At 51.4% G+C, this 24262-nt stretch overlaps 1 protein-coding gene across 3 annotated transcripts in view; it reads left to right on the top strand.

The window, feature by feature from the left end:
- The window catches only part of EXOC6B (exocyst complex component 6B), a 168123-nt gene that overhangs the window by 19700 nt on the left and 124161 nt on the right, over window positions 1-24262 (top strand). For all 3 annotated transcript variants that reach the window (XM_039333912.1, XM_039333910.1, XM_039333911.1), the window contains exons 2-6: window positions 2082-2247; window positions 3059-3106; window positions 3508-3598; window positions 3698-3743; window positions 6143-6347. In XM_039333912.1, the coding sequence (XP_039189846.1) occupies window positions 2082-2247; window positions 3059-3106; window positions 3508-3598; window positions 3698-3743; window positions 6143-6347 (556 nt within the window). The remainder of the gene's footprint in view (window positions 1-2081; window positions 2248-3058; window positions 3107-3507; window positions 3599-3697; window positions 3744-6142; window positions 6348-24262) is intronic.

Raw genomic sequence — 24262 nt, 5'->3', positions numbered from 1 at the left:
AACCTTGGCTCTTTTATGATGTGTGGGCTTCAACTCCCAGAATTCCTGAAGCCCACACGTCATAAAAGAGCCAAGGTTGCCTACCCCTGGTCCAAGCTTTTCCTTGCCATGGTGTGGACGTACTTTCCGGATCTCCTGCTCCAGGGGTCTCCCGTGGAAGGATTGACCCGGCCTGACCTTGCTTAGCTTTTAGGCCTGGATGGAACAGCATCTGCCGAAGGCAAATTGGGAAGCACCTTTTGGTGGTCACCTTCCGTTGCGTAGGAAGACGTTTGCCTTGCTCCAGAATCAGCAGCTGTAGAACCCTCACTCCAAGGAAGGGGCAAACAGAGCCAGCATTCACAAGAGGTCCCCCTCAAAGAGGGGAGGCTGCAGCAGCAGAGCCCATCTCCCTTCACTAGACCCCCACCTGGTCGTCAGGACGTGGCCCCGGTCTGGTTTTGCAGGGCAGGGCTGTGAGTGTAAGAGGAACACAATGAATAGACCGTTAGATGTTGGACTGCGGCTTTGTAGAGGAGTCCTATCAGCAAGGCCTTCTCCTCGGGGGACGTGAGTCCCCAGTTTTGGGCTGGAGGTTGTAATGATGATGATGATGGTGTTGGAAGGGACCCTGGAGGTCATCTGGTCCAACCCCCCGCTGAGGCAGGAAACCCTGTACCATTTCAGACAAATGGCTGTCCAGTCTCTTCTTTCAAACTTCCAGAGTTGGAGCATTCACCGCTTCTGGAGGCAGGTAGTTCCACTGGTTATTTGTTCTAACTGTCGGGAAGTTTCTCCTTAGTTCCAGGTTGCTTCTCTCCTTGATCAGTTTCCATCTGTTGCTTCTTGTCCTGCCGTCAGGGACTTTGGAGAATAGCTTGACTCCCTCTTCTTTGGGGCAGCCCCTGGAATACTGGAACGCTGCTATCCTGTCCCCTCTTGTCCTTCTCTTCATTGAAGTAGACCTACCCAATTCCAGCAGTCTTTCCTTATATGTTTTAGCCTCCAGTCCCCTGATCATCTTTGTTGCTCTTCTCTGCACTCTTTCCAAAGCCTCAACATCTTTTTTACATCGTGGTGACCAAAACTGGATGCCGTATTCCAAGTGTGGCCTTACCAAGGCCTTGTAAAGCGGTATTAACCCTTCATGTGATCCTGATTCTACCCCTCTGTTGATGCAGCCTAGCACTGTGTTGGCTTTTTTGGCAGCTGCAGCGGGCGGCAAAGATGCTTTTGGCCCTTGTACCTGGTGCTGTGTCTTCTGAGTTTATTGGGGGCATAAACAAACACAGTTTAAAAGCTCTCTGATGCTGCCCCTTTGGCAGCGCCTGGCTGAGGAATTCTGGGAGTTGAAGTCCACAAGTCATCCAAGGGCCAAGTTGAAAGACCCCTGCTCTAGTCTAACCCCCTCCTCCTTGGCTCCACTTCCAGCCGCTGTCGGGTCAGGGATAAAGGGGAAACTGAGTCGCTCACATCTGCTGAGTAAACCAAGCGGGTCAGGGATAAAGGGGAAACTGAGTCGCTCACATCTGCTGAGTAAACCAAGCAGCTGGCAGTTGAATCTTCACCGGGACCACACACTCGGATGAAATCTCAGGTTAATGAACCTCCTCCTAGCAGACCCTGAACACAACAGTCAAACATTCTGCTTGGACATCCCCCCCCTGCCCTCCAAATGACAGACCGGTCTGTTGCATCTGTAGGAGCATGGCTGGCTGGGGAATTCTGGGAGCTGAAGTCCCCAGGTCTTAAAGTTGCCAAGTTTGGAGACCCCAGGGTTAGTTTATATCAGTGGTTCTCAAATAGTGGGGCGGGCCCCCCAGGGGGGGCGCGAGGCTCCGTAAAGGGGGGCTCGTTTGACCTCGGCAAATACTGTCATATTGGACGCACGTGACACACGCAAAGGACCCGATTGGATAGACAGTCACGCGGGGGGGCGCGAAATGTTTTCTTCTTCCTAGGGGGGGCATGACAGAAAATAATTGAGAACCACTGGTTTATATCCTTCTGCGTATGATGTGAACTCAGAAAACAGGTTAATTCAGCGTTTCAGCAGACGCTGCCTGCCTGCCTGCCTGCCTAACCCCTTCTGCTTTACCCAGGTCTGTCTATGACGGTGCAGAACATGGACGCTTCATGGAGAAGCTGGACGCTCGCATCCGGAATCACGACCGGGAGATCGAGAAGATGTGCAACTTCCACTACCAGGGCTTTGTGGACTCCATCACGGAGTTCCTGAAGGTCCGGGCAGAGGCCCAGAAGCTGAAGGTAAAGGGTGGGGGTCAGCCAAGGGCAGTTTCAAGAGGCTAACGTGGCGTGGAGCATCTCGGGGGCCAGATGAGTCCAAGTTAGTCACCTGGGAGAAGGCCAGCGAGGGACTGAGGGCGCAACTCTATCGTCTGTCTGTCTGTCTGTCTGTCTGTCTGTCTATCTATCTATCTATCTATCTATCTATCTATCTATCTATCTATCTATCATCTATCTATCCATCCATCTATCTATCTATCTATCTATCATCTATCTATCTAATTCTATCTATATCTATCTCTATTATCTTCTATCCATCCACCCAGGTGGTGAATGATGGCCCCTTTATAATTTGTGGACTTCAACTCCCAGAATTCCCCAGGCAGCGTACTCTACAGTCTAGACCAGGGGTAGGCCACCTTGGCTCTTTTATGACTCGTGGACTTCAACTCCCAGAATTTCTGAGCCAGCCTGGCTCAGCTTGGAAACTTCTCCCTTTCCCCTCAGCATTCTGGGAGTTGAAATCCACGAGTCATGCAAGAGCCAAGGTTGCCTACCCCTGGCCTAGGCCTAGGCTGCTTTAGGACTCGTGGACTTCAACTCCCAGAATTCCTGAGTCAGCATGGCTCAGCTTGGAAACCTCTCCCTTTCCCCTCAGCATGGCTGGCTCAGGAATTCTGGGAGTTGAAGTCCACCAGTCATGAAGTGTCCATCATTCCCCACCTCTGATCTATATCTGTCATCATCCATCCAGTTTGTGCTCCCAGCAACTCGGGGTGGGGGGGCTCGCCTCACAGGCTAAAAAATAGCCCTTCCAAACTTTCTTTTACAGAATCAAGTCACGGATACCAACCGGAAGCTGCAGCTGGAAAGCAAGCAAGTACGGAAGCCTCGGCTCCTCTCTTTGAAGCCTTTGTGGCCATTTTATTTACGGGCATTCCTCAGCTTGGGACTGCAGCTGGGACCAGAACGGCAAACGTAGAGCACAGAAGCGGAGGGCTGGCGGGGGCCTAAAATGCTGGAGGAGCGTATCGATCAGGCCAGGGGTGTGGGAATCCATCCCTCCAGTCTGTGCTTTAGCTCGGCCCAGGCGCTGGCTCTTGGTGGCCGAACCCTGGCCCACCCAGCTGCTTGCCCCTTCAGCCGGTCTGGAGGCCGGCCGGGGTTGGCTGTGCATGCATGTGGTCCCTCCGCTGGCTCCTGGCTCTCAGCCAGCCCCTCTGGGGAGGGAAGGGGGCTGGGGCTGCCTGGGGTGATAAGGCCCGTCTCTCTCTGTTGCAGCTGGTGGGCGCCATGGAGGAGCTGAGCCAGTGCCGGTTGCAGCAGTGGAACATCTCTGCCACGGTGGACAAACTCACCCAGTGCCTTCCCGGTGAGACAGAGACCCGCAGCGGAGGACGGAGGCGCCCGGAGACGCTCTCCTCCTCCTCCTCCTCCTGACCTCTGCCTTTGTTTTTGTTCCTTCCGCTAGTTCTGGAGATGGAGAACAAGCTAAGGGAGCAGATGAAGTCCAAAAGGTAGGAGGCGCTCCTGGGCGGCTCCGAGTTTCAGCCAGGGACCGAGGAAGGTTCCGGAGGTTGGGCTTGATTAACCACGGAGCCCTGGCGGTGCAGTGGTAAGAGTGCAGCATTGCAGGCTGACTCTGCCCACTGCCGGGAGTTCGATCCTGACTGGCTCAAGGTTGACTCAGCCTCTTCCGTCCTTCTGAGGTCGGTAAAATGAGGACCCGGATTGTCCCGGGGGGGGGGGCAAGAGGCTGCCAACCGCTTAGAGAGGGCTGAAAAGCACGGTGAGGCGGTATATAAGTCTTATGGCTCTTGTTATTAACACAAAGATCTGTGAGGGGTGGAATATAATGCTGGGAGGGGCCCGGCCCAGCTGGGGCTCACCCATAAACCGGGGGTCCCCAGTCGTGGCAGCTTTGAGACTTGGGGATTTCCGCCAAACTCAAGAAGGAGGGTGAGCTTCTCGCTCTTCTTATTGACTCTGGGGTGGCTTTACTCCCACGTGTGCTTCTTTTTCCAGAGTCACCGTTGTGAGTGGGGCAGCTTTGTAAATTGATGTAATAAATGAGAAATAAATAATATCCCAGCCCCTTGATTCCCTTTTCCTGCTTTAAAAACACTATAAGGTTTAATGTGAGTTTGAACTTATGAATAGAGTTCATTAAATCATTGCACCAACAGTTTCTGGGGACAAATTTATTTTATTTATTTATTTATTTATGAGACTTATATACCGCTTTAAGTGCAAGCACTCTCTAAGCGGTGTACACCAGTAAGCCATGTATATATATATTTACATTGCCCCCAACAATCTGGGTCCTCATTTTACCTACCCCGGAAGGATGGAAGGCTGAGTCAACCTTGAGCCGGTGAGATTTGAACCGCTGACCTGCTGAACACAGTCAGCTAAAGTGGCCTGCAGTACTGCACCCTAACTGCTGCGCCACCTCGGTGCATTCTCTTTTTGTTTTTGTTTCTCTGGCTTGGTGAGTTCCCCTGATTTGCATTTGCAGTTTTTCTTGGAAAACATTTTCCTTATTAAGGAAAAGACGGTTTCTTTCAGATGGCCGTTGGGCCATTGCAGTCAATACTAAGGGGGGGACCCCGTCTTTTGCTCATAACCGCTCCTTAAGAAGGGGGCACGAGGCTTGAGGCTCCCCTGGACATCAGGGCCCCGGGGTACTCGTGAACACTTCTGTGGGCCAAGGGGGGGGGAGTGGGAACCGATTGTGTGTCTTTGTGTGTGTATGTGTGTCTTTGTGTGTGTGTGCATGTGTGTTTCCACAGCCCTTGGCGGATCTTCTCTTTCGCCATTTCTCTGTAATATTTCCTCCTTTCTCCCCGCTTGGGGCTCATTTTTGTGTGACTCTGGCTTGATTCTAAGGAGTGGCCACCCCCTAATAGACAGGAGGAGGAGGTGGGAGGACTCCTTTACACAGGCTGTCCTCGACTTACCACACTTCGTTTAGTGACCATTCACCACAGCACTGAAAAAAGCGGCTTAGGACCATTTTCCACACTTACGACTGTTGCAGCCTCCCTGTGGTCACACGATCAAAATCCAGGCGCTGGGTGACTGGCTCATATTTACGACGGTCACAGGGTCCTAGGGGTATGTGTGTGTCAAAGGATCCCCTTTTGCGACCTCCCGACAAGCGAAGTCCGTGGAGGAAGCCGGATTCGCTTCACAACCCTGTTGCTAACTTAACAACTTGCAGGGATGGACTTAACCCCTGTGGCAAGAAAGGTCGTAAACTAGGGCAAAACTCATTTAAAACGGTCTCGCTTAGCAACAGAAACAGGCTCAATTGTGGTCGTAAGTCACGGACTCGCCTGTATGCGGTTTGTCGTCTTATCAGTGGGGAGATAATTAGGGCTGGTAAAGTTCAGCACCCCCCTCCCCATCTCGGGGTGACCAGTTCAGTGGGATGAACAGCTTAGGCCAGGGGTAGGCCACCTGGGCTCTTTTCTGACTGGTGGACTTCAACTCCCAGAATTCCTGAGCCAGCCATGCTGAGGGGAAAGGGAGAGGTTTCCAAGTTGAACCATGCTGGCTCAGGAATTCTGGGAGTTGAAGTCCACGAGTCATGAGGGGGCCTAGGCCTAGGCCAGGGGTAGGCAACCTTGGCTCTTTTATGACTGGTGGACTTCAACTCCCAGAATTCCTGAGCCAGCCTGGCTCAGCATGGAAACCTCTCCCTTTCCCCTCAGCGTGGCTGGCTCAGGAATTCTGGGAGTTGAAGTCCACGAGTCATAAAAGAACCAAGGTGGCCTAGCCCTGGCTTAGGGGGTTCCTGGCGTCGTGAAGGCTCCGCGAGCTTTAGAGTCCCCTGATGGCTGGTGGGTGGGTGGGTATGTGAGCTGCCTTACCTGCCCCTGAGCCAGCTGGGTCCTTCCTTCTTTCCTTCCAGGCATTATCCCGCCCTGAAGACCTTAGAGCACCTGGAGCGGATGTGTTTGCCGCAGGTCAGCCATTACTGCTTCTGCAAGGTCCTGGTGGAGAACATTCCGAAGCTGCGGGAGGAGATCAAGGAGGTTTCCATGTCTGACCTCAAAGACTTCCTAGAGAGCATCCGTAAACACTCGGACAAGATTGGGGAGACGGCCATGAAACAGGTGAGGTCACCAAGGACGTTGGCTGTGAGCCCTCTTTCCTCCCCTCGTCTCGTCCCGAGCCTTTTCCCTGCGTGAGTTCCCGAGGGCTGCTGAACCCCCCTTCCAGATCTCAGGCAGCCTGAAGCCTCAGCTGCTGAGAAGGTCAGCCAGAGGCTGTGGCTTGCCCGCCCCTGTTCATGCCCTTGCTCAGATGCCCCTGGCCAGCCCCTGTGGGACGCAGAAGGCTGGGCTGGATGGCCTCAGGGCTCTCCCTCTGGGGCTGGCGTACACTGCTGTAGCCTCGAACGCTGGACAACGCAGGCAGTGCTAGCTGGGCCTGCTTTCCGTTTTCTAGCTTTGGAAGATGATTTATTTCTTTTATTTATAACATTTATAGGCTGCCCCTCTTACCTCAAGGCAGCTTAACTCTGGGCAGCTTAAAGTCATAAACGCTAAAAAGTCTGCAAACTAAAAGCCGGGCAGCTTTCATTTCTGACGCCTATCGCAATGGGGGGGGGGTGTCTCAGGATATCGCCAACCTAAACCTCTTGTTTGCTGCTGCTAGGAGTAAAGGGCTTAGCACACCATGCAGAACAGCCAAATCGGTTTAGTCATTTTTTATTATGTCCATACGTGCTCATCGCTCGATTCCTGTCGTAGTTGCGTAACGTACGGAAACTGCGCCAGAAGCAGTAAGCCAAAAAATGAGACAAAAACCATCCCAATCTTGCAGTTCATTCAGGCTTCTTTCACACCCAGACTCTGCTTTGTGCCTTCCGCCTTCTCCTCTGCATTCCGTGAAAATGGGTTAATTGTATAACCAGGTTTAATATCTAGGGCAGTTGTTCTCAACCTGTGGGTCGGGACTCCATTTGGGGTCGAACGACCATTTCACGGGGATCGCCAAACAACGCAGTCCGCCATTTTTTCCCCCCTTTTCCTTAGCTGTGCTCCTCCCTTTTATTCTATTGGCTTTCAAAAGCCAATAGAATAGACTCTCTTGAATAGAGTCTAATTCTATTGGCTTTCCAAAGCCAATAGGAATTGTCCAGGCTGTCTCTGCCCTGCTGAGCCCGCCAAAAGTCCCATTCTGCAAATGGGGCTGCACCAGTTGAGTAGTCCTCGACTTACGACCGGTTGAGTAGTCCTCGACTTACGACTGGTTGGGGGTCGCGGCATTAAAAAGGTTGAGAACCACTGATCTAGGGTGACTCTGGCCTCTGTTCTTTGGAAGATAACCGGCTTAAGTTGCCGTGACCAGACTGGATTTCAGGCGACAGCCAGGAGGCATCTGCCTGCGCCGTGATTGGAAAGTTGTCGGCTGTAACATTTTGCTCTCCTGCGATGCTCACCCCTCGGCTGTGGATGACGGGGGAATGAAAAGGGGCCTGGCCTTTGCTTTTTGGGGGGGGGGAGGAAACAAGGCTTGGGCTGCTGGCCGGAGGGAAGGTGCTCTGGGCTCAGGGCAGAGAGGTCAGTCCTATTGGGTGCTGGCCAGCTGGCCGAAAACGGCGAAACCCGGCCTGTTAAAGGGGGGGGGGAGGAATGAAGGTCTTAAACTGCAGGGATTCCCTTGTAGCCACAGAGGGGAGTTCACTGCTTTGAATGGCTTCACTCTTTAGGAAATAAAAATGCTTCTCCCGCACGGCCCTATCTGGGTAGCTGCAGCCAAGTTCGCTAGAACACGGGTCCCCAACTCCGGGGCTGCGGCCTGGTACCTGGGCTGCGGCCCATTCAGAGGCAAGCAGTGTGTGAGTGTGCAGCGCTCTCACAAATGGGGCTTCACCTGCGTGAGTGCGTGCCGCTCACAGGGGAGCATTTCCTCCCCCTCCCCCCGCCAGTCTGCAAAGCTGGAAAGGTTGGGGAGCCCTGTGCCAAAGCGCGAATAGATCAACGTGGGTCAGGAGGAGCGGAAGGGAAGAATCCTTGGGGGACGGACGGGGGCTGTGGGGGGGGGGTGGGGAGGCTGTCACCCCCTTTTAAGACTGCAGAGCTGGAGATGGCCCCCAGTGAAATGCCTGTGAGAAGATGGAGTTGCCTCCCTCGCTTTTGAGTGTGTGTGTGTGTGCGTGTGTGTGTGTGTGCGTGCACACATGCACCTATGTGTGTTTCTTGGAAAGAGCTTCCCATCTTATAAATAGCTGCCTTTAGTCACATAGAGGGTGTCACATGAACGTCCCTGGCAGATGAAGGGGGCAGTGGCACCGCGCCGCGGGGCACCTCGCAAGAAGTGGCAGCCCGCGCGTGAACCTCGCTCTCCTGGCCGAAGACACAGCGGGGCGTCCGTCAACAGAGGAGCGGGCCCAACTGGGCTTTCCCTGTGAACGGCAGCCCTGGTGGTCCTTAAGCTCCCTCTAAACCAGTGTTTCCCAAACTTGACCATTTTAAGGCATGTGGACTTCAACTCCCAGAATTCCACAGCCAGCATTGCTGGCTGTGGAATTCTGGGAGTTGAAGTCCACATGCCTTAAAATGGTCAAGTTTGGGAAACACTGCTCTAAACCAATTAACAGGGAGGGGGGCCCCGCTGTGCTGAGTGCTTGAAACCGGCTTCATTCAAAGGATCCAGATCTACCTGATGTGAGCAGTTAAGGAGCCTGATTGTTTGCAGAAAAGCTCAGCTGCTGGCAGAGGCAGCGGTGGGGGGGGGGGTGCTGCGCCGTATTCCTGGAAAAGTTGCAAGGCTATCCTCATGGAAAGTGCTAATGGCTTTCACTTGTCTGGTGGTGCCCGACTGACGGGGAATGTCCCCGCTCACCAAGGCAGCCCACGTCCAGCTCAAGCTGTTTCCGGGCTAGGAGGAGCCCAGGAGAGGGGGCTTCCCTTGCTCCCTTCTTCGCCTCCTCCGGGCTCCCAGGAGCCATTTGGACCCTGGAGGTATCGGAGGAACAAGCCTCTGTGGCCGTCAGGGGGCTTCCTACTCTGGCCCGGAGCGGCCCAAGCGAAGGGAGGTCCCGGGTTCCGTTCTCTTGCTTGCTGTTGGAGCAGTGCAGCATGGGCCAAGGGAGTCCAGCCCTCCCTCCCCCCAACCACTCTGCCTGCGCTTGACTGCTGGAAGGAAGTCTGACTTCCTCTGCTTTTGACCCCCCCCCGCCGCCATTCCTTTGCCAGGTGCCCCCTCAGTGGAGTGGAGGGGGGGCCCTTTGCCTCGGGCCACGGACTGTGTTCATTACCTCGTTGCGGCTAGGTCAGAGGTGGGGGGCTCCTCACCTGGCCCCTGGAGCAGGCGGGTAATAATAAAAAGCAGGGCCCTCTAATTCTTTCCTTCCCAAGAGAAGACGGTGCCCGCGCGGGTCCTTCTCCCGTGACATCCTCTCTTCCACGCACCCAGGGCTGACTCAGGGCCCCCCTCCTCCCTGCCGGGCGGTGCCGTCTCTTCTCTGGACCGATCCTGAGTTTCTTAGCCTGGTTTCAGGCATCGCCCTTCAGTTCTCCCCCCACCTTTTTCCTGGGGGGGGGGCACGGAAAGAAAAGGGAGGAGCCAGCAGGAGCGTCCCTCCTGACGTTTAGGACGGTTCATTCAAGGTCCGGAAAGAGAGTCTTCCGGTGGAGGAGAGTTACTGGAAATCAAAAATTAATCTTTGCTGGGAGCACCGAAAAGAAATCTGCACGTCCTTCCAGGATGGAAGAGGCCACAAAAATGCCAGGCTCCCCTTTGTCCCTGTGGGCCCCCCCCCACCCCTGCCCTGGCTGCACATGGTTGAGAAAAGCTGCTTCTCCCCCTGCTCTCCGCCTGTTCCCTCCTTTCTTTCCCGTGCCCAGGGCCTCTCTCTGCTCCTCCGGCTGCTCCCTGCATCTTGGAATGGTGCCCCAAGGAAGAGGGTCCAAGTTCTGCCTTCGCAGGTTCTACTACTCCGTGCCTTTTCAACGTCTCAACGGGGCCTGGTCTTCTGAGCCCCGCGGCAGCTGCGTGGGAAGGTCTGGCCCTCCAGACCTCAGCAGCTCGGCTGGTGTCGCCCTGGGCCGTCTCCTGATCAAAGCTCCTGAGGCCTTCCTCCGTGGTCGCCTCTGTGGCTCTGCCACTCTGGTTTGGACTTTGCAGATCGGCGGGAGGCGTTCTCGCCCGCACGTTGAACTGCCCAATCCAGCCGTCCCGTTTCCCCATCTCTCTCTCTCTGAATCGGCGCAGTCTCGCCCTCCCTCGGCTGCCTGCACGGGGCCTGGGAACCGTGGCCTGTTGGGTGATTACCATCCGGTTAGCTTGATTGCATCTTAACTGCACAAGTTCTGCTCCCCCCCCCTCGCTCTGTTTACCCGTTAGCTGCGCTGGGCCAAGAGTTTTCAAGGGTCTTTACTTTTTAGTGGTCTCATCTATGTCAGGAAAAAAAATGGAAAGCTTGCTTGGTCTGGACAGGGGAAAAAAAAGGAGAGTGACATTGTGCAGGCCCTCCACAAGAATTTGGCTACGATGAGGAGAGCGAAAGTTTCCCTGCTCTGGATGGAACTTTTCCTGCAGAAGCGTTCCAGGGCTGCTGTCCTCCTTGCTGGGAGGGACCCGCACTCCTGCTGCTGCACCGCTGGAGGGCGGAGGGAGGGTCAGGTGGCCTTTGCTGACCCCCTCCCCTGTTGGCTGCACAGGAGGAGAATGGGGGTGGGCGGGTGGGTGGGTGGGGAATAAGCCATTTCACGCCTGCTTGCCTGTGTTGGCGAAATAATATTTATTCATTTACTGTATATGCTGCCCGTCTCGCCATCTGACGACTTTGGGCTTAATTTTCTTAAATTTAAATTTTTCTCTGGGACCCAGTATGTGAGCCCTCAAAACACTTCTCAAAGGATAGATATTTCTGCCTTATTTGTTGGGGGGAAAGGAAGCCGGAATGCAATTTAGAAATAAAACATTTTAAAAAATAGCAGGGATGGATTCTATGGGTGGATGGGTTGCTCAGCCGAAGAGGGTGGACTGGGCTTCCCCTCCGGGCTTGAAGTGAAGTGTTTAGGCTCTTAAGGCTTTTTTTTTAATTTTTTTTATTTTATTTTTTTTTATTGAAAATTTTTATTTTTTAAAACATACAATCATTTATAAAAATACAATAAAATTTTAAAATAGAGAACCCCCCCCTTACCCTCCCTCCCACCCCCACCCCCCCTCCCTTCACTTCCCAGAGCAGAATACAGGGTTAAGAAAAAAAAAGAAAAAGAAAATTATAATAATTTAAAAAAAAGAAAAAAAAAGAGAAAGAAAAAAAAATATCATAATTAACCTTTAACTCCATAACTTATAAAACAATTCTCTATAATATTTGATATTCATTCATAAAATAAATAAAACTTTTTAATTCCATATTTTTTCTGAATATAATCTATCCACCTTCCCCATACAGTAATATATCTTTCTTGTGTATGATCCTTTAAATAAGCAGAAATTTTTGCCATTTCTGCAAAACTAGATACTTTAAATATCCATTCTTCTAAAGTAGGCAAAGAATCTTTCTTCCAATATAGACCTACTAGTAACCTTGCTGCAGTTAATAAATTCAACATCAAAGTAGTTTCTTTTTCATTTAAGTCAACAAAAATACCAAGTAAAAATAGTTGAGGAGTAAACTTTATCTTCTTTCTAAAAATCTTTTGAATGTTCCACCAAATCATAATCCAAAAAGCCTTTACTTTTTTACAATTCCACCAAATATGAAAGTATGTCGCATCATTATTGCCACATCTCCAACAGGCTCTTAAGGCTTTTGAGAGGCTTCTAAGAAGAGACCGGACAGCCACCTGTCTGAAATGGCACGGGGTCTCCTGCTTGAGCAGTGGGTTGGACTAGAAGACCTCCAAGGTCCTGTCCAGGTCTGTTGTTCTGTTTCTGCCACGATGCCCTTCGTGGTTGGGGGCTCTCCAGTGGGAGCTGCTTGGGGCATTTTGCGTCGTGTGGCGTTGGGGGTGTGAGGTGTCTCCAAAGGACCAAGGAAGGCAGGCAACGTTCCTTCACCCTGAAGGAAGAGCCCCTCCTCTTTCTGGAGTCCCCCACCCACCCACCCAGACGCCCGTCCCCTCTTCCTCTGTGCGGTTCAGAGTTTCCCTCCTTCTCCCTTCCAAAGCCCCAGACTTGCTCCCTCTGTTACGAGAATGCCTGTTGCTGACATTTCTAACAGGTTTCCTCACGCTTTGTCCCTCTTCAGAAAAGCCATTTGTCTGAAATGGTATAGGGTTTCCTATACCTAGGTCAGTGGTTCTCAACCTTTTTAATGCCGCGACCCCCAACCGGTTGTAAGTCGAGGACTACTCAACCGGTCGTAAGTCGAGGACTACTCAACTGGCGCAGCACCGTTTGCAGAATGGGACTTTTGGTGGGCTCAGCAGGGCAGAGACAGCCTGGACAATTCCTATTGGCTTTTGAAAGCCAATAGAATTAGACTCTATTCAAGAGAGTCTATTCTATTGGCTTTCAAAAGCCAATAGAATCAAAGGGAGGAGCACAGCTAAGGAAAAGGGGGGAAAAATGGCGGACTGCGTTGTTTGGCGACCCCCGTGAAATAGTCGTTCGACCCCAAGTGGGGTCCCGACCCACAGGTGGAGAACCACTGAACTAGATGATCTCCAAGGTCCCTTCCAACTTTATCATCATCATCATCATCATTATTATTATAGCTGGCTGAAACTTCTTTTGCTTTGACTCCTCAAGACCCTCTTGATAGCAAAAAGAGTCCAATAAAAGAGAATATTTGCAGCTCAGGGCTGAACTGGGGGGCCCTTGGTGCTCTCTGAGCTGGGTGGCTTTCTTGCAGATGTTTTATTACCCAAACTAGGGAACGTCATCCGTGCTGGAAGGGAGGGGGAGCTGCTCAGGTTGGACCCCCCCTGCTTTAGGGAAAAGGTCCCGGAACAAAGTCCATCTTTCCTTCTCGGCACATACCCCGGTGATGCTGAACCTTGTCCAGAGTGGTCCAATCAGGAGGAATGTTGGAAAGAAACTTAAGAGCAGGCCCGCCTCCCTTCTAGCCCTGATGATGGTACCTAGTTGGGTCAGGAAATGTCTGCAGGAAAACCACCCAGGCTCAGAGAGCCCCTCACCTAAAAGATTCTGCACCGTTGGCTTCTTTAACTGAACGTGCAGCTTTGTGGTCAGTGCAAAGTCCCTCCGTGTGGCCACTTTGTGTGGCCACATTGGGCTAGCTCAGGGGTAGGCAACCTTGGCTATTTTATGACTGGTGGACGTCAACTCCCAGAATTCCTGAGCCAGCATGGGGGAACTATGGCCCCCTCATGACTCATGGACTTCAACTCCCAGAATTCCTGAGCCAGCATGGTTCAGCTTGGAAACCTCTCCCTTTCCCCTCAGCGTGACTGGCTCAGGAATTCTGGGAGTTGAAGTCCACAGGTCATAAAGCGGTCTAGGCCTAGGCCAGGGGTAGGCAACCTTGGCTCTTTTATGACTTGTGGACTTCAACTCCCAGAATTCCTGAGCCAGCATGGGGGAACTATGGCCGCTTCATGACTTGCGGACTTCAACTCCCAGAATTCCTGAGCCAGCCTGGCTCAGCTTGGAAACCTCTCCCTTTCCCCTCGACATGGCTGGCTCAGGAATTCTGGGAGTCCACCAGTCATAAAAGAGCCAAGGTTGCCTACCCTGGGCTAGCTAGTGCTGACTGGTGGCCAGAGTGGGTGAGTTAGGGCTCAAATGTTATTTGGGAAAAAAACCAGGGCTTTTTTCACATTCCCTGAATTGATATTCTAGGGCAGGGGTGTCTAGCCACGGCTGGCTGGGGAATTCTGGGAGCTGAAGTTCACAGGTCTTCAAGTGGTCAAGGCTGGACACCTCTGCTCTACTCTTGAGTAATTAGAGATCAAAAAAGGCGGATAAAAAATCCCCCTCTGAGTTGCCTCAGAAGCCCATTGGCAGAACAGGTTGCGTCCTGGACATCCAATAGGACCGTGTGCTCCGGGCGACGAGAGGTCTGTGTGGGCGCCCCGGGCCCTGCGGTGGCTGCCGGACTCGTATCGCGGTCCTTCGGCTCCTCCCGCCGGCCCCACCCTCCCCCTCCCCTCGAGCGCCATGTGTGCGAGAGCGTTGCGCCTCCCCCTCCCCTCGCCCAGGAGTGTGGCGGGTGGGACGAGCCTCTCCGCCGAAGGAAGGAACGAGCGGGTGCGCCTTCCAGATGCTGGTGGTGACTGCCCTCTCAGTGGCCTGGAACAAGGCTTCAGTGTGCCATTTGGGCCCTGTTTTTAATTACCCGCAAGCCGATGATTTTCAAGCCTTGTGTAATCTGTAATGCAGATGGAAGTGGTTGGAGCCTTCCCCCCTTCGTATGTGTACTTTATAGAAAATTAGATTTAACTGTTCGTGCAGACAGCCTCCTTGTCTTAGTGTTTGTCAGCTTTTTGGCAGCCGTCAGGACAGGCATGCGATTGCGGCTTCTTCACCCCATTTGCTTGTCTCTTTGCATTCATGCGTCCTCCGGCCCTCCGGATTTCATAAGCCCCTTCCCTCAAATCGGGGCGGGGGCTGGGTTAAGCTCTGCGGAGGGGCTGCAAAGAAGGGGGGGCTCAGAGGCCTCGTGCAAGCCGTCCCCCTCCTTTTTTTTTAATTGAAAATTTATAAAGTTTTACAATAAAATACTCCCCCCCCCCTCCCAACCCCCCAACCCTGTCCCCCCTACTTCCCAGAGCTGAATACAGGGTTAAAAACAAAAAAAAAACATAGAATTTAAATGAACATCAAACAATTATACATAGATCCAAAAAACAAAATTTTAAACACTTTAACTCCGATACATAAAAACAAAAATTACCATCCTTAAACATAAGTTATTCAAAAACTTACCCTTACATATACATTATTCAAAAGCTAAATAATACTTCCTAATATCGAATTTATTCTGTATAAAATTCACCCCTCTTTTCCACACCAAAATCTCTCTCTCTTGCGACTGGTCTTTCAGATAAGCCGAAATTTTTGCCCTTTCAGATAAATAAGAAACTTTGAGAAACCATTCTTCTAAAGTAGGCAAGAGATCCTTCTTCCAATATTGCCCAATCAGCAGCGTTGCTGCTGTAAACCGTCCCCCTCCTTTTTGTGGCCCCCAAGGCCCCCCTGGGTGAGCCAGTCAAGCAGAGGATGCCCTGTTTTGCTGAGGGGGTCAAAACCACCGGCCCCTCCTCTCCCCAGCTCCTCCCCCTCACTCTTCATGGGAGGGGGGATCTGGCATCCCCTGAAGCCCCAGGATAGCCTTTGAGCCCCTGGAAGTTGCTTAAAGTCCTGGGAGGGGAAGGGGCTGAATGTGGGTTGAAATGGGGGGAAAGAGGGCAGAAGTGAAAGTCAGAAGCAGCCCTAGGACTTGGCATAAATATTCTTCTTCTATAGAACAGGGGTCTCCAAACCAGCCACGGTTGATCTCCATGGTTGGCGTGGCTGGCTGGGGCATTCTGGGAATAGAGTATACAGTAGAGTAGGAACAGGAACAGGAACAGAATTCTTTATTGGCCAAGCGCGACCAGACACACTAATCTTAAAGTTGCCACGTTTGCAGACCCCTGTCCACGGCTGGCTGGAGAATTCGGGGAGTCGAAGTCCACACGTGGCCGTGTTTGGGGACCCCCGTTCTAGAGTGCAGGAAGGTCTCCTGAAGGCTGGGTTGCCCCTCCCACTTTTGGCGATAAGCCAGGCTGAGCGATGGGTGACCGTCGCTACAACGGGAGAGGCTGCTTCTCCCGTCGGGTTCCAAGACCCCCACGTGATCGGGGTTCCAAACAGACATCACGAGACAAAGCGGAACGCAAGTTGGAAAACGATTTTTCCTTGTGGCCAAACCCAGCAGGGAGAGAATCTCCGTCCACTCTAGAAAAGGCACCTTCCTGGTGAGTCTAAACCAGTGTTTCTCAACCTTGACCATTTTAAGGCATGTGGACTTCAACTCCCAGAATTCCACAGCCAGCAATGCTGGCTGTGGAATTCTGGGAGTTGAAGTCCACATGCCTTAAAATGGTCAAGGTTGAGAAACACTGGTCGAAATGCTTTCTTGCAGCGGAGGAAAAAGCTGGAAAACATCAAAACCATCTGGGAGAAGATCAGGGGAGGGGGTGCAGTTCTGCAGGAGCGCTTAAGAGCGCCCTCGACAAAGGCAGCCTACCCAGAGGCCTGGGCACTGGCCCCACCTCACACCTCTTGGGGGGGACCACGGGGGGCGGGGGGCAGATGGTTAGCCGTACTCCTTGCCAAATAGAGCCTCGGTCCTGGGGGACGATGACAGCTGAGTCTCCAAAAGAAGATTAGATCTCCCTCTGCCTTGGCAGTGTGGCCACGAAAGCTTTAGGGCAGGGGTCTCCAACCTTGGCAACTTTAAGGCTTGTGGACTTCAACTCCCAGAATTCCCCCAGCCAGAATGGCTGGCGGGAGAATTCTGGGAGTTGAAGTCTACAGGTCTGCATGGCTCCTGAGGACAACGGAGAACAAGACCTGCCTGTCCAGGCGTGGACTCAGGCCAGGAAGAATGGTGGTGTGTGCAGAGAGGAACAAAGAAAGCGGCTCTAAATCAGAAGGGCGCCAAGAGGGGCTGAACTCCCCATCCCCTTTTGGGGCAGGGACCACCCACAGCCCCCCCCAAAGCAAAGACTCCGGAGGGGCTGATCCTGCTGGGTGGGGCTGCCTTTCCCAGCCCCTCGGTTTTCCTTAAGCAGACGGCAGGATCAGCTGGTAACCCCTCCAGGGCTGGGCATGCCGCAGCCGCTTACCCGGACCTCCGTTTTCGGCACTGACCCGGCAGCCTTTCCCCCGGCTGGCAGCGGGATGGTGTTGACAGCCGGGACGGTTCAGCCAAAGTTGAGGGCGCCGAGGAGCAGCGGCCGGGATGGTCTGTGTTATTCGGCAAGACCCCCTCAAGGCCACGCTTGGAATCTGCTGCACGTTTCAAAGCGCTTGTTAAACTTTATGTGATCCTGATTAAAGCGGGGGGGGGGACTCCGGGGGGGGCGATTTGGCTTAGCCCTAGAGCCACATCTGCCAAGAGGCACGCAAGAGAACCTCACCCGCCCGGGAGTGGGATAAAAGGCTCTTCCATGGAGCATGGAGGGGGCAGTGGGGGGGCAGTGCCAGGCGGATGCCCGCAGGTCCTGCCCATGCCGGTGGCCTGTGGCTGGGTGTCCACCCTGCCTGCCCCCCCAGCTCCCGAAGGAGGCCCGGCTGCAGATCTGGTTGAGCCCCCTTCTTGTGGGCGTCGTGCGATCCCGAGAGTGGCTGAGGTCTCCCGGTCAAGAGAGCCCCAGCCGGGCTGAAGCCCACGACCAGCACAGCCGGTGCCAGCTTGGCGGAGCCGCCTTTGGGGAAAGATGTAGCACAGGCAGTCCTTGGTTTACGACCGCAGTAGAGCCTAGAGTTTCTCTTGTTAAGGGAGAGATTTGTTAAGGGACTTTTGCCCCATTTTGCAGCCTTTTGTGCCACAGTTGTTAAGTGAATCACTGCAGTTGATAAGTGAGCAACCCGGTTGTTAAGTGAAACCGGCTTCCCCGTTGACTTTGCTTGTCGGAAGGTCGCAAAAGGGGACCACGTGACCCCCCCTGGGACGCTGCGACCGTCATAAGTATGAATCAGTTGCCAAGCGTTTGGATTTTGACTATGCGATCCTGGGGAGGCCGCAAAGGTTTCTGTCCCTTCCTTCAGTGCTGTTGTAACTTTGGTCACTGAATGAGTTGTTCCGTTTCCCGCTCCTAATCATCTTCCCGCCGCACTAAGCTGGCTTCCGGTCTTTTTCCAGAGCGGCCGACCTCTGGAATTAGGAATAATTTGGGACAGGAGAACCGAGGAGGAGGAAGAACCAAGCGCTCCGCGGTGGAACTTGGAGACTTGCCATTTCCGCCGGCTGCCTTGCCTTCCCGCACCTTTGCTGCCGCGTCCCACACGGGCCTTGACCTCGGGGTGCTTCTCAGGCTGTGGCTCGCAGCCTCCGGGGGCGCCTCCCACATGGCCCGCACAGCCGGTGTGTGCACTCCGGCCGCTGGCAAGGAGGGAGGCCGGGCGGGCGGAAAGAATCGTCCCGGGACACCTTCCTCTCCGTGCAGGCGGAGGGGCTCCTCAGAGGCTGCCAGCAGCTGGTTGGCCATCTGGAAGAGGCCCAGGGTCCGCTTCTACTGGGGCGGAGAAGGATCCGCCCTTGAAGGCGAGCCACATCCTCTCCAGCCTGGAACGGATCTCGTGGCCGGCCTCGTGGGAAGGAATGTTGCAGCCGTTCCTCGGACGAACGAGGGCCGGATGGATGGCGCCCTGAGCCCAGCAAGTGTCACGTTCCTGCCAGGCGCTGCTGGCAGACCTGGTGCCCGGAGCCTTTGTCTCCCCCAGCCTTTGTCCCTGGCTGGCCGCCTTAGGTTGCTCACGGGTGGTGTGGGGCCGGCCTTGCTCTCTGGAGCGGGATTCCCACCCACTCCTAAGGAATCCTGCAGGGCCGCCGTGAATGGGCGGTTTGACGTTCTGCGCAGCCCCTGGATGGCCAGTGCTCTCCGTCGCGTGGCAAGGCCTCTTTCTGTGGCCCCGGCTGCTTTCAGGAGCGCCCAGAAACAGCAAGAGCAGGGGTGGTTGGGGAGGGAGTGTTGAAAATATTAACGAGCGGGTTCTGTAGGAAAAAGGGAATTTGGCTCTTCTGGTTCAAAGAAATTTGTTGCGTATAACAAATTTTATTTATTAATGAGGGAAAAGGGGATTTTGTATCATTCCCCTGTCTCATTCCTGTTGGAGCGAATAGGAACATGTTTTCAATAAGCGACCGCGTTGCTGGCCAAGTTGGCAGACCCCGTTGTTTTCTGCCTGTCTCATTTCAGGGCTGGTGGCGTTGCCTTCAAGCAAATAGCCTTCTTGGTAGCCCCTCAGAGGTTGTCCCAGCCCCTCGGGGGCCGCGTTCCCTGCAGGCTGGCCAGCCCCTTGCTGGAAGTCCTGGGAGAGCAGCCCAGGCACAGGCAGACACACAGACACACACAGGCAAGCCCTGCAGACCCTTTGCGGGGAGAGGTTCCCGGCGGACTCTGGAGGAGACAGAAAGCCACGTCTTCTCCAGATCTGGTTGCCCTGCAGATGTGTGTGTGTTACATTTCCCTTTCCTGGGACCCCCTTTTGCACACACAGTGATTTCGCGTTGGCTAAGAGCTGGCAGACCAATCTCTCGGATGTGGTTATTTTGACATTTGTAGACCGACCTCTTCTTTGTCCCTACCGGGCAGTTCTCAAGGCATCCCTGAGCAAAGCAGTGCAAAAAACAAACAAAAAATACACTAACCCACTGCACCAACACAACCACAATGGAATACAAATCCAGCTTCTGCCCCCTTAGCAGCCGGGCCAGGGCACCTGGAAGACGCCCCGCCCCGTGTGTTGCGTGAAGAAGCTGGTGTGAGTCATCCTTAAGGGGGCACCTTGAGGGAGAAAGAGCCCCAGTGTGTGCGTGTGCGTGTGTGTGGGAGTGCGATTGGAGCAGTTTCCTTGTGTGAAAGGCAGCTGGATGTTTGCCAGCCCAGCCCCGTCCTCCCTCGCCCGCTGTCTGTTCGGGCGACCGTTTCCGATTGACTTAACCAAGCAGAGGCTCCCAGGGTGGACTAAGCTGCCGAAATGCCCCCCTAGGCCTCGTTTAGAGGCCCGGCTTCTTTCTTCCAAGAGCGCAAGCAAGCCGGGACGTTAATGGTTTCCATATTCCTCCCCTCTCTGCAAGGAGGACGGCCCCTGGCTGCCCTCACATTCCCTGTTCCTGTTAAGCAGCCCGGCTAAAGCGCTGTCAGATGTCTGAGCTCCCATCCCTGGAGGCGAATCTCTCCAGACCCCGGCAGGATCGGAGCAGTTCTGCTTCGGAGCCTTCTGGGAACGTCGGCTCTTCTCCGGGCTCCTCCCTCGGGTGCCTCCTTTCGGGATTTTGGGGTGCTCCGGGTGGCCCCTGCAGAGCTTCCGCCCTGGCTCCCCTCCCGGACCTTTTGCAGCTTACAGATCCACATTTCTCCTTCTGGCCCTGCGGTCTCGTCCCCGCGCTGAGATCCCAGATCTCAGCCTGTGCTTTTAATTTTTTTTATCACTCACTGAATTTATGTGATAAATTAGGTAAGGATGAGAGCAGCCCTGGTGGCGCAGGGGTCAGAATGCAGCATTGCAGGCTGACTCACTGCCCGCTGTGGGGAGTTCGATCCTGATCATCTCAATGGGGGGGGGGGCAACACACTCTGCAAACCACTGGGGGGGGGCTGTAAAGCACCGTGAAACGGTATAAAGGTGGTCCTCAACTTAAAACCACAACATTTCTGTTGCTAAGTGAAACATTTGTTAAGTCCCATTTTACGACCTTTCTTGCCGCAGTTGCTTAAAGCAGTGGTTCTCAACCTTTCTAATGCTGCGACCCCATAATACAGTTCCCCATGTTGTGGTGACCCCCAACCACTTATACATCACTGGGTGCCAGGGCCGTGGCCAAAGAAAAGGGGGAAAAAATGGCGGACAGCCTTGTTTGGCGACCCCCGTGAAATGATCGTTCGACCCCAAATGGGGTCCCGACCCACAGGTTGAGAACCACTGGCTTAAAGGAACCCCTGCAGTTGTTAAGTGAGTCACACGGTTATTTAAGTGAATCGGGCTTCCCCCATTGACTTTGCCACCGTCATAGATACGAACCAGTTGCCGAGCGTCCAAATTTCGATCACGTGACCCTGGGGATGGCTGCCACAGTCGTAAGTGCGAAAAACGGTCATGTCACTTTCTTCAGTGTTGTTGTAACTTTGAACGGTCACTAAATGAACTGTTGTAAGTTGAGGACTGCCTGTATAAGTCTGAGTGCCATTGCTAGGGGCTCTGTTGCCTCCCGTCGAGTCCGAAAGAGAGCGTCCGTCCGGGAACCAGGAGCTCCGGGACCTCCGCCTGGACCGAGCAGCCCAGGTCTACCTCTACTCTCTCCGGTGTCACGGCTCCACCTCGGGCATCGGCCTGGGGGCAGCTCTTAGGGCAGGTGGGTGGAAGTGCAGCCTGCTGGTCAAGCCTCCCTCTTTCTCTCTCTCTCTGGGCTTCTGAGGACAGCGTTTCCCACATGCAAAAGCCCCGTTTGTGCTAGGCATTTACGGGGAAGTTTGATTGGCAGACGAGACTTTGACCCGGGTATCCCAGAACAAAAGGGATAAACCCCGTTTAAAAATGCAGTTTAAATCTGGAGCAAGTGAACCGGACCTCTCGCAGCTTGATCGCTTTGGGTCAACCTGGCCCCGAGGAAAACGGGTTTTTAATACTTTGTTGTGGTTATTGTTAGTTGCGAAGTTGTGTCCGACCCATCGTGACCCCATGGACCACGTTCCTCCAGGCCTTCCTGTCCTCTACCATCTTCAGGAGTCCATTGAAGTTCACACCTGCTGCTTCAGGGACTCCATCCAGCCATCTCATTCTCTGTCGTCCCCTTCTTCTCTTGCCCTCCATCTTTCCCAGCATCGGGCCCTTCTCCAGGGAGTCCTTCCTTCTCATTAGGTGGCCAAAGGACTTGAGTCTCAACTTCAGGATCTGGCCTTCTCAAGAGCAGTCGGAGTTGATCTCCTCTAGGACTGACTGGTTGGATCGCCTTGCAGTCCAATTTTAATACTTTTTAATACTTTTTAATACTTAGGATGAAAACAAGCATCCTGATTGATTGCTTCTTGGCAACCCATCCCGCTTAAGTATTTGTTTTTCGGCTTATTTGGTCCAGATGCGATTCCTGCTTCTTCTGAGGCTCCCCGGCGGTTAGGGATTCTGACGGGATTATCTGTGGCTCCTAAGCCAGTAGCCCTTCTTTGGGGGACGAGGGTGGAATTTGTATTATTTATATCCTTTATTTATGTGACCTTTGCAGCGAGCGGTTTGAGTATTGTGATGAACAAATGCGGAAGGTTATGTTTTTTTATGATCTTTTTTTTTTTTTTTTTTTTTTTATTGAAATTTTTCAAAAGTTTTACAAATAAGAATCCACCCCCCCCTCCCCAACCACCCCACCCCCCCCCGACTTCCCAGAACTGAATATAGGATTATTTAACAAATATTTTAAAAATAACATTTGCAATTTATAAAATAATTAATAATAATAATAAAAATCACAGTAATAATATATATAATAATAATATACATAACATAAACTTTAAAATGAATAATATATACTAAAAAAGAAAAAAAAAGAAATAAAAAAGAAGAGAGAGAGAGAAAGAAGAAAGAAGAAAGTAGACGAAGAATAAAGCATATATATATATAAAAAAAAAAAAATATATGAATAATAATACGTAAAAAATGTATATATATAAAAAAGAAAAAGAAGAAAGAAAGAAAGAAAAAACAATCATTACAAATTATAAAAAGGCTAAATAATATTTTTCCATATCCAAATTATGTTGTATAAAATTTATCCATTTTTCCCATACCGCAAAAAATTTTTCTTGAGATTGCTCCTTTAAGAAAGCCGAAATCTTTGCCATTTCTGCCAAATACGAAACTTTATGAAACCATTCTTGTAAAGTAGGCAAAGATTCCTTCTTCCAATATTGTCCTATTAACAACCTAGCGGCTGTAATCAAATTTAACATCAATATAACCTCCTTAGCATCACAGTCAATAACAATACCTAGTAAAAATAATTGCGGAGTAAATTTTACCCTCCTTTTAAAAATTCTTTGAATATTCCACCATATCTTAATCCAAAAAGCTTTTATATGCTTACACGTCCACCAAATATGGTAATAGGTAGCATCCAAATATCCACATCTCCAGCATTTCGGCTGTAGATTAGGGTACATAATGGACATTTTCTTTGGGTCAAGGTGCCATCTATAAAACATCTTATAAAAATTCTCTCTTAAATTTTGCGCTTGTGTGAATTTAACATTTCTTATCCAAATAAGTTCCCAAGTATCCATTGAAATCGTTTCACCAATATTCTGTGCCCATTTAATCATACAATCTTTAACTAGTTCAGGTTCTGAATCTAATTCCACTAAAACCCCATAAACTCTCTTAATATGGGTTGGCCTTTGATCTCTTACTTGTTTTAAAAAAATTTCATCTTCTCTAAGCCAGCCCATTTTACAATCCATCTTCCATCTATCCACTATTTGTCTATATTGGAACCATGAATAAGTTAAATTTTCATGTGTTAATTCTTCCAAAGATTTTAACTGCCAGTCTTGGCCATCCCATCTTAGTAACTGTACGTAAGAGACCTTGTCCATATTTACCCCTTTCCTTATACCTTCTATGGCATGCCGAGGTATAGCCCATAATGGTATTTTGAAGTCACTTTTATAATACTTTCTCCACACTCTTAGCAAAGAGTTTCTTATAATATGAGACTTAAAAACCCAATCCACTTTTTTATTAAATATTAAGTAGGCATGCCATCCAAAAAGTAGGTCCCAGCCTTCCAAATGAAGTATTTCTGTATTTGTTAAATTCACCCAGTCGCTAATCAATGTCAATACTACAGCATCATAATACAATTTCATATTTGGTACCTTGAGTCCACCTCTCTCACGAAAATCTTGCATTATTTTAAGTTTCACCCTTGGTTTTTTCCCTGCCCAAACAAATTTATTAATACCTTTTTGCCATTCATCTAAATTACGTTCGTTCTTTAAAATAGGTAACATTTGAAACAAAAAAATAAACTTTGGCAGGACATTCATTTTAATAACTGCAATTCTGCCCATAAGGGATAACTGTAAATTATTCCAGTTTTTTAAATCCTTCTGTACCTCCATCCACAGCTTTTCATAATTATTTTTATACAATTTTACATTAGAAGCAGATAATGTAACCCCCAAATATTTTACCTTATCAACGATTTCAAAGTCTGTTAAGTTAACTAAAGCCTGTTTATCACCATTAGTCATATTTTTAGCTAATATTTTGGTCTTATTATTATTAATTTTAAAGCCAGAAACACGTCCATATTGTTGAATCAATTGTAATAATTTCACCACCGAAGAAACAGGTTGAGACAGAGTAACAACCAAGTCATCTGCAAAGGCTCTTA

This window comes from Crotalus tigris, unplaced genomic scaffold, assembly GCF_016545835.1.
Source record: "Crotalus tigris isolate CLP2741 ecotype Arizona unplaced genomic scaffold, ASM1654583v1 scf7180000024513.1755786, whole genome shotgun sequence".
NCBI classification, from domain to species: domain Eukaryota; kingdom Metazoa; phylum Chordata; class Lepidosauria; order Squamata; family Viperidae; genus Crotalus; species Crotalus tigris.
Note: the sequence above shows the minus strand (reverse complement) of the source record. Positions and strands in the feature narration are given on the sequence as shown.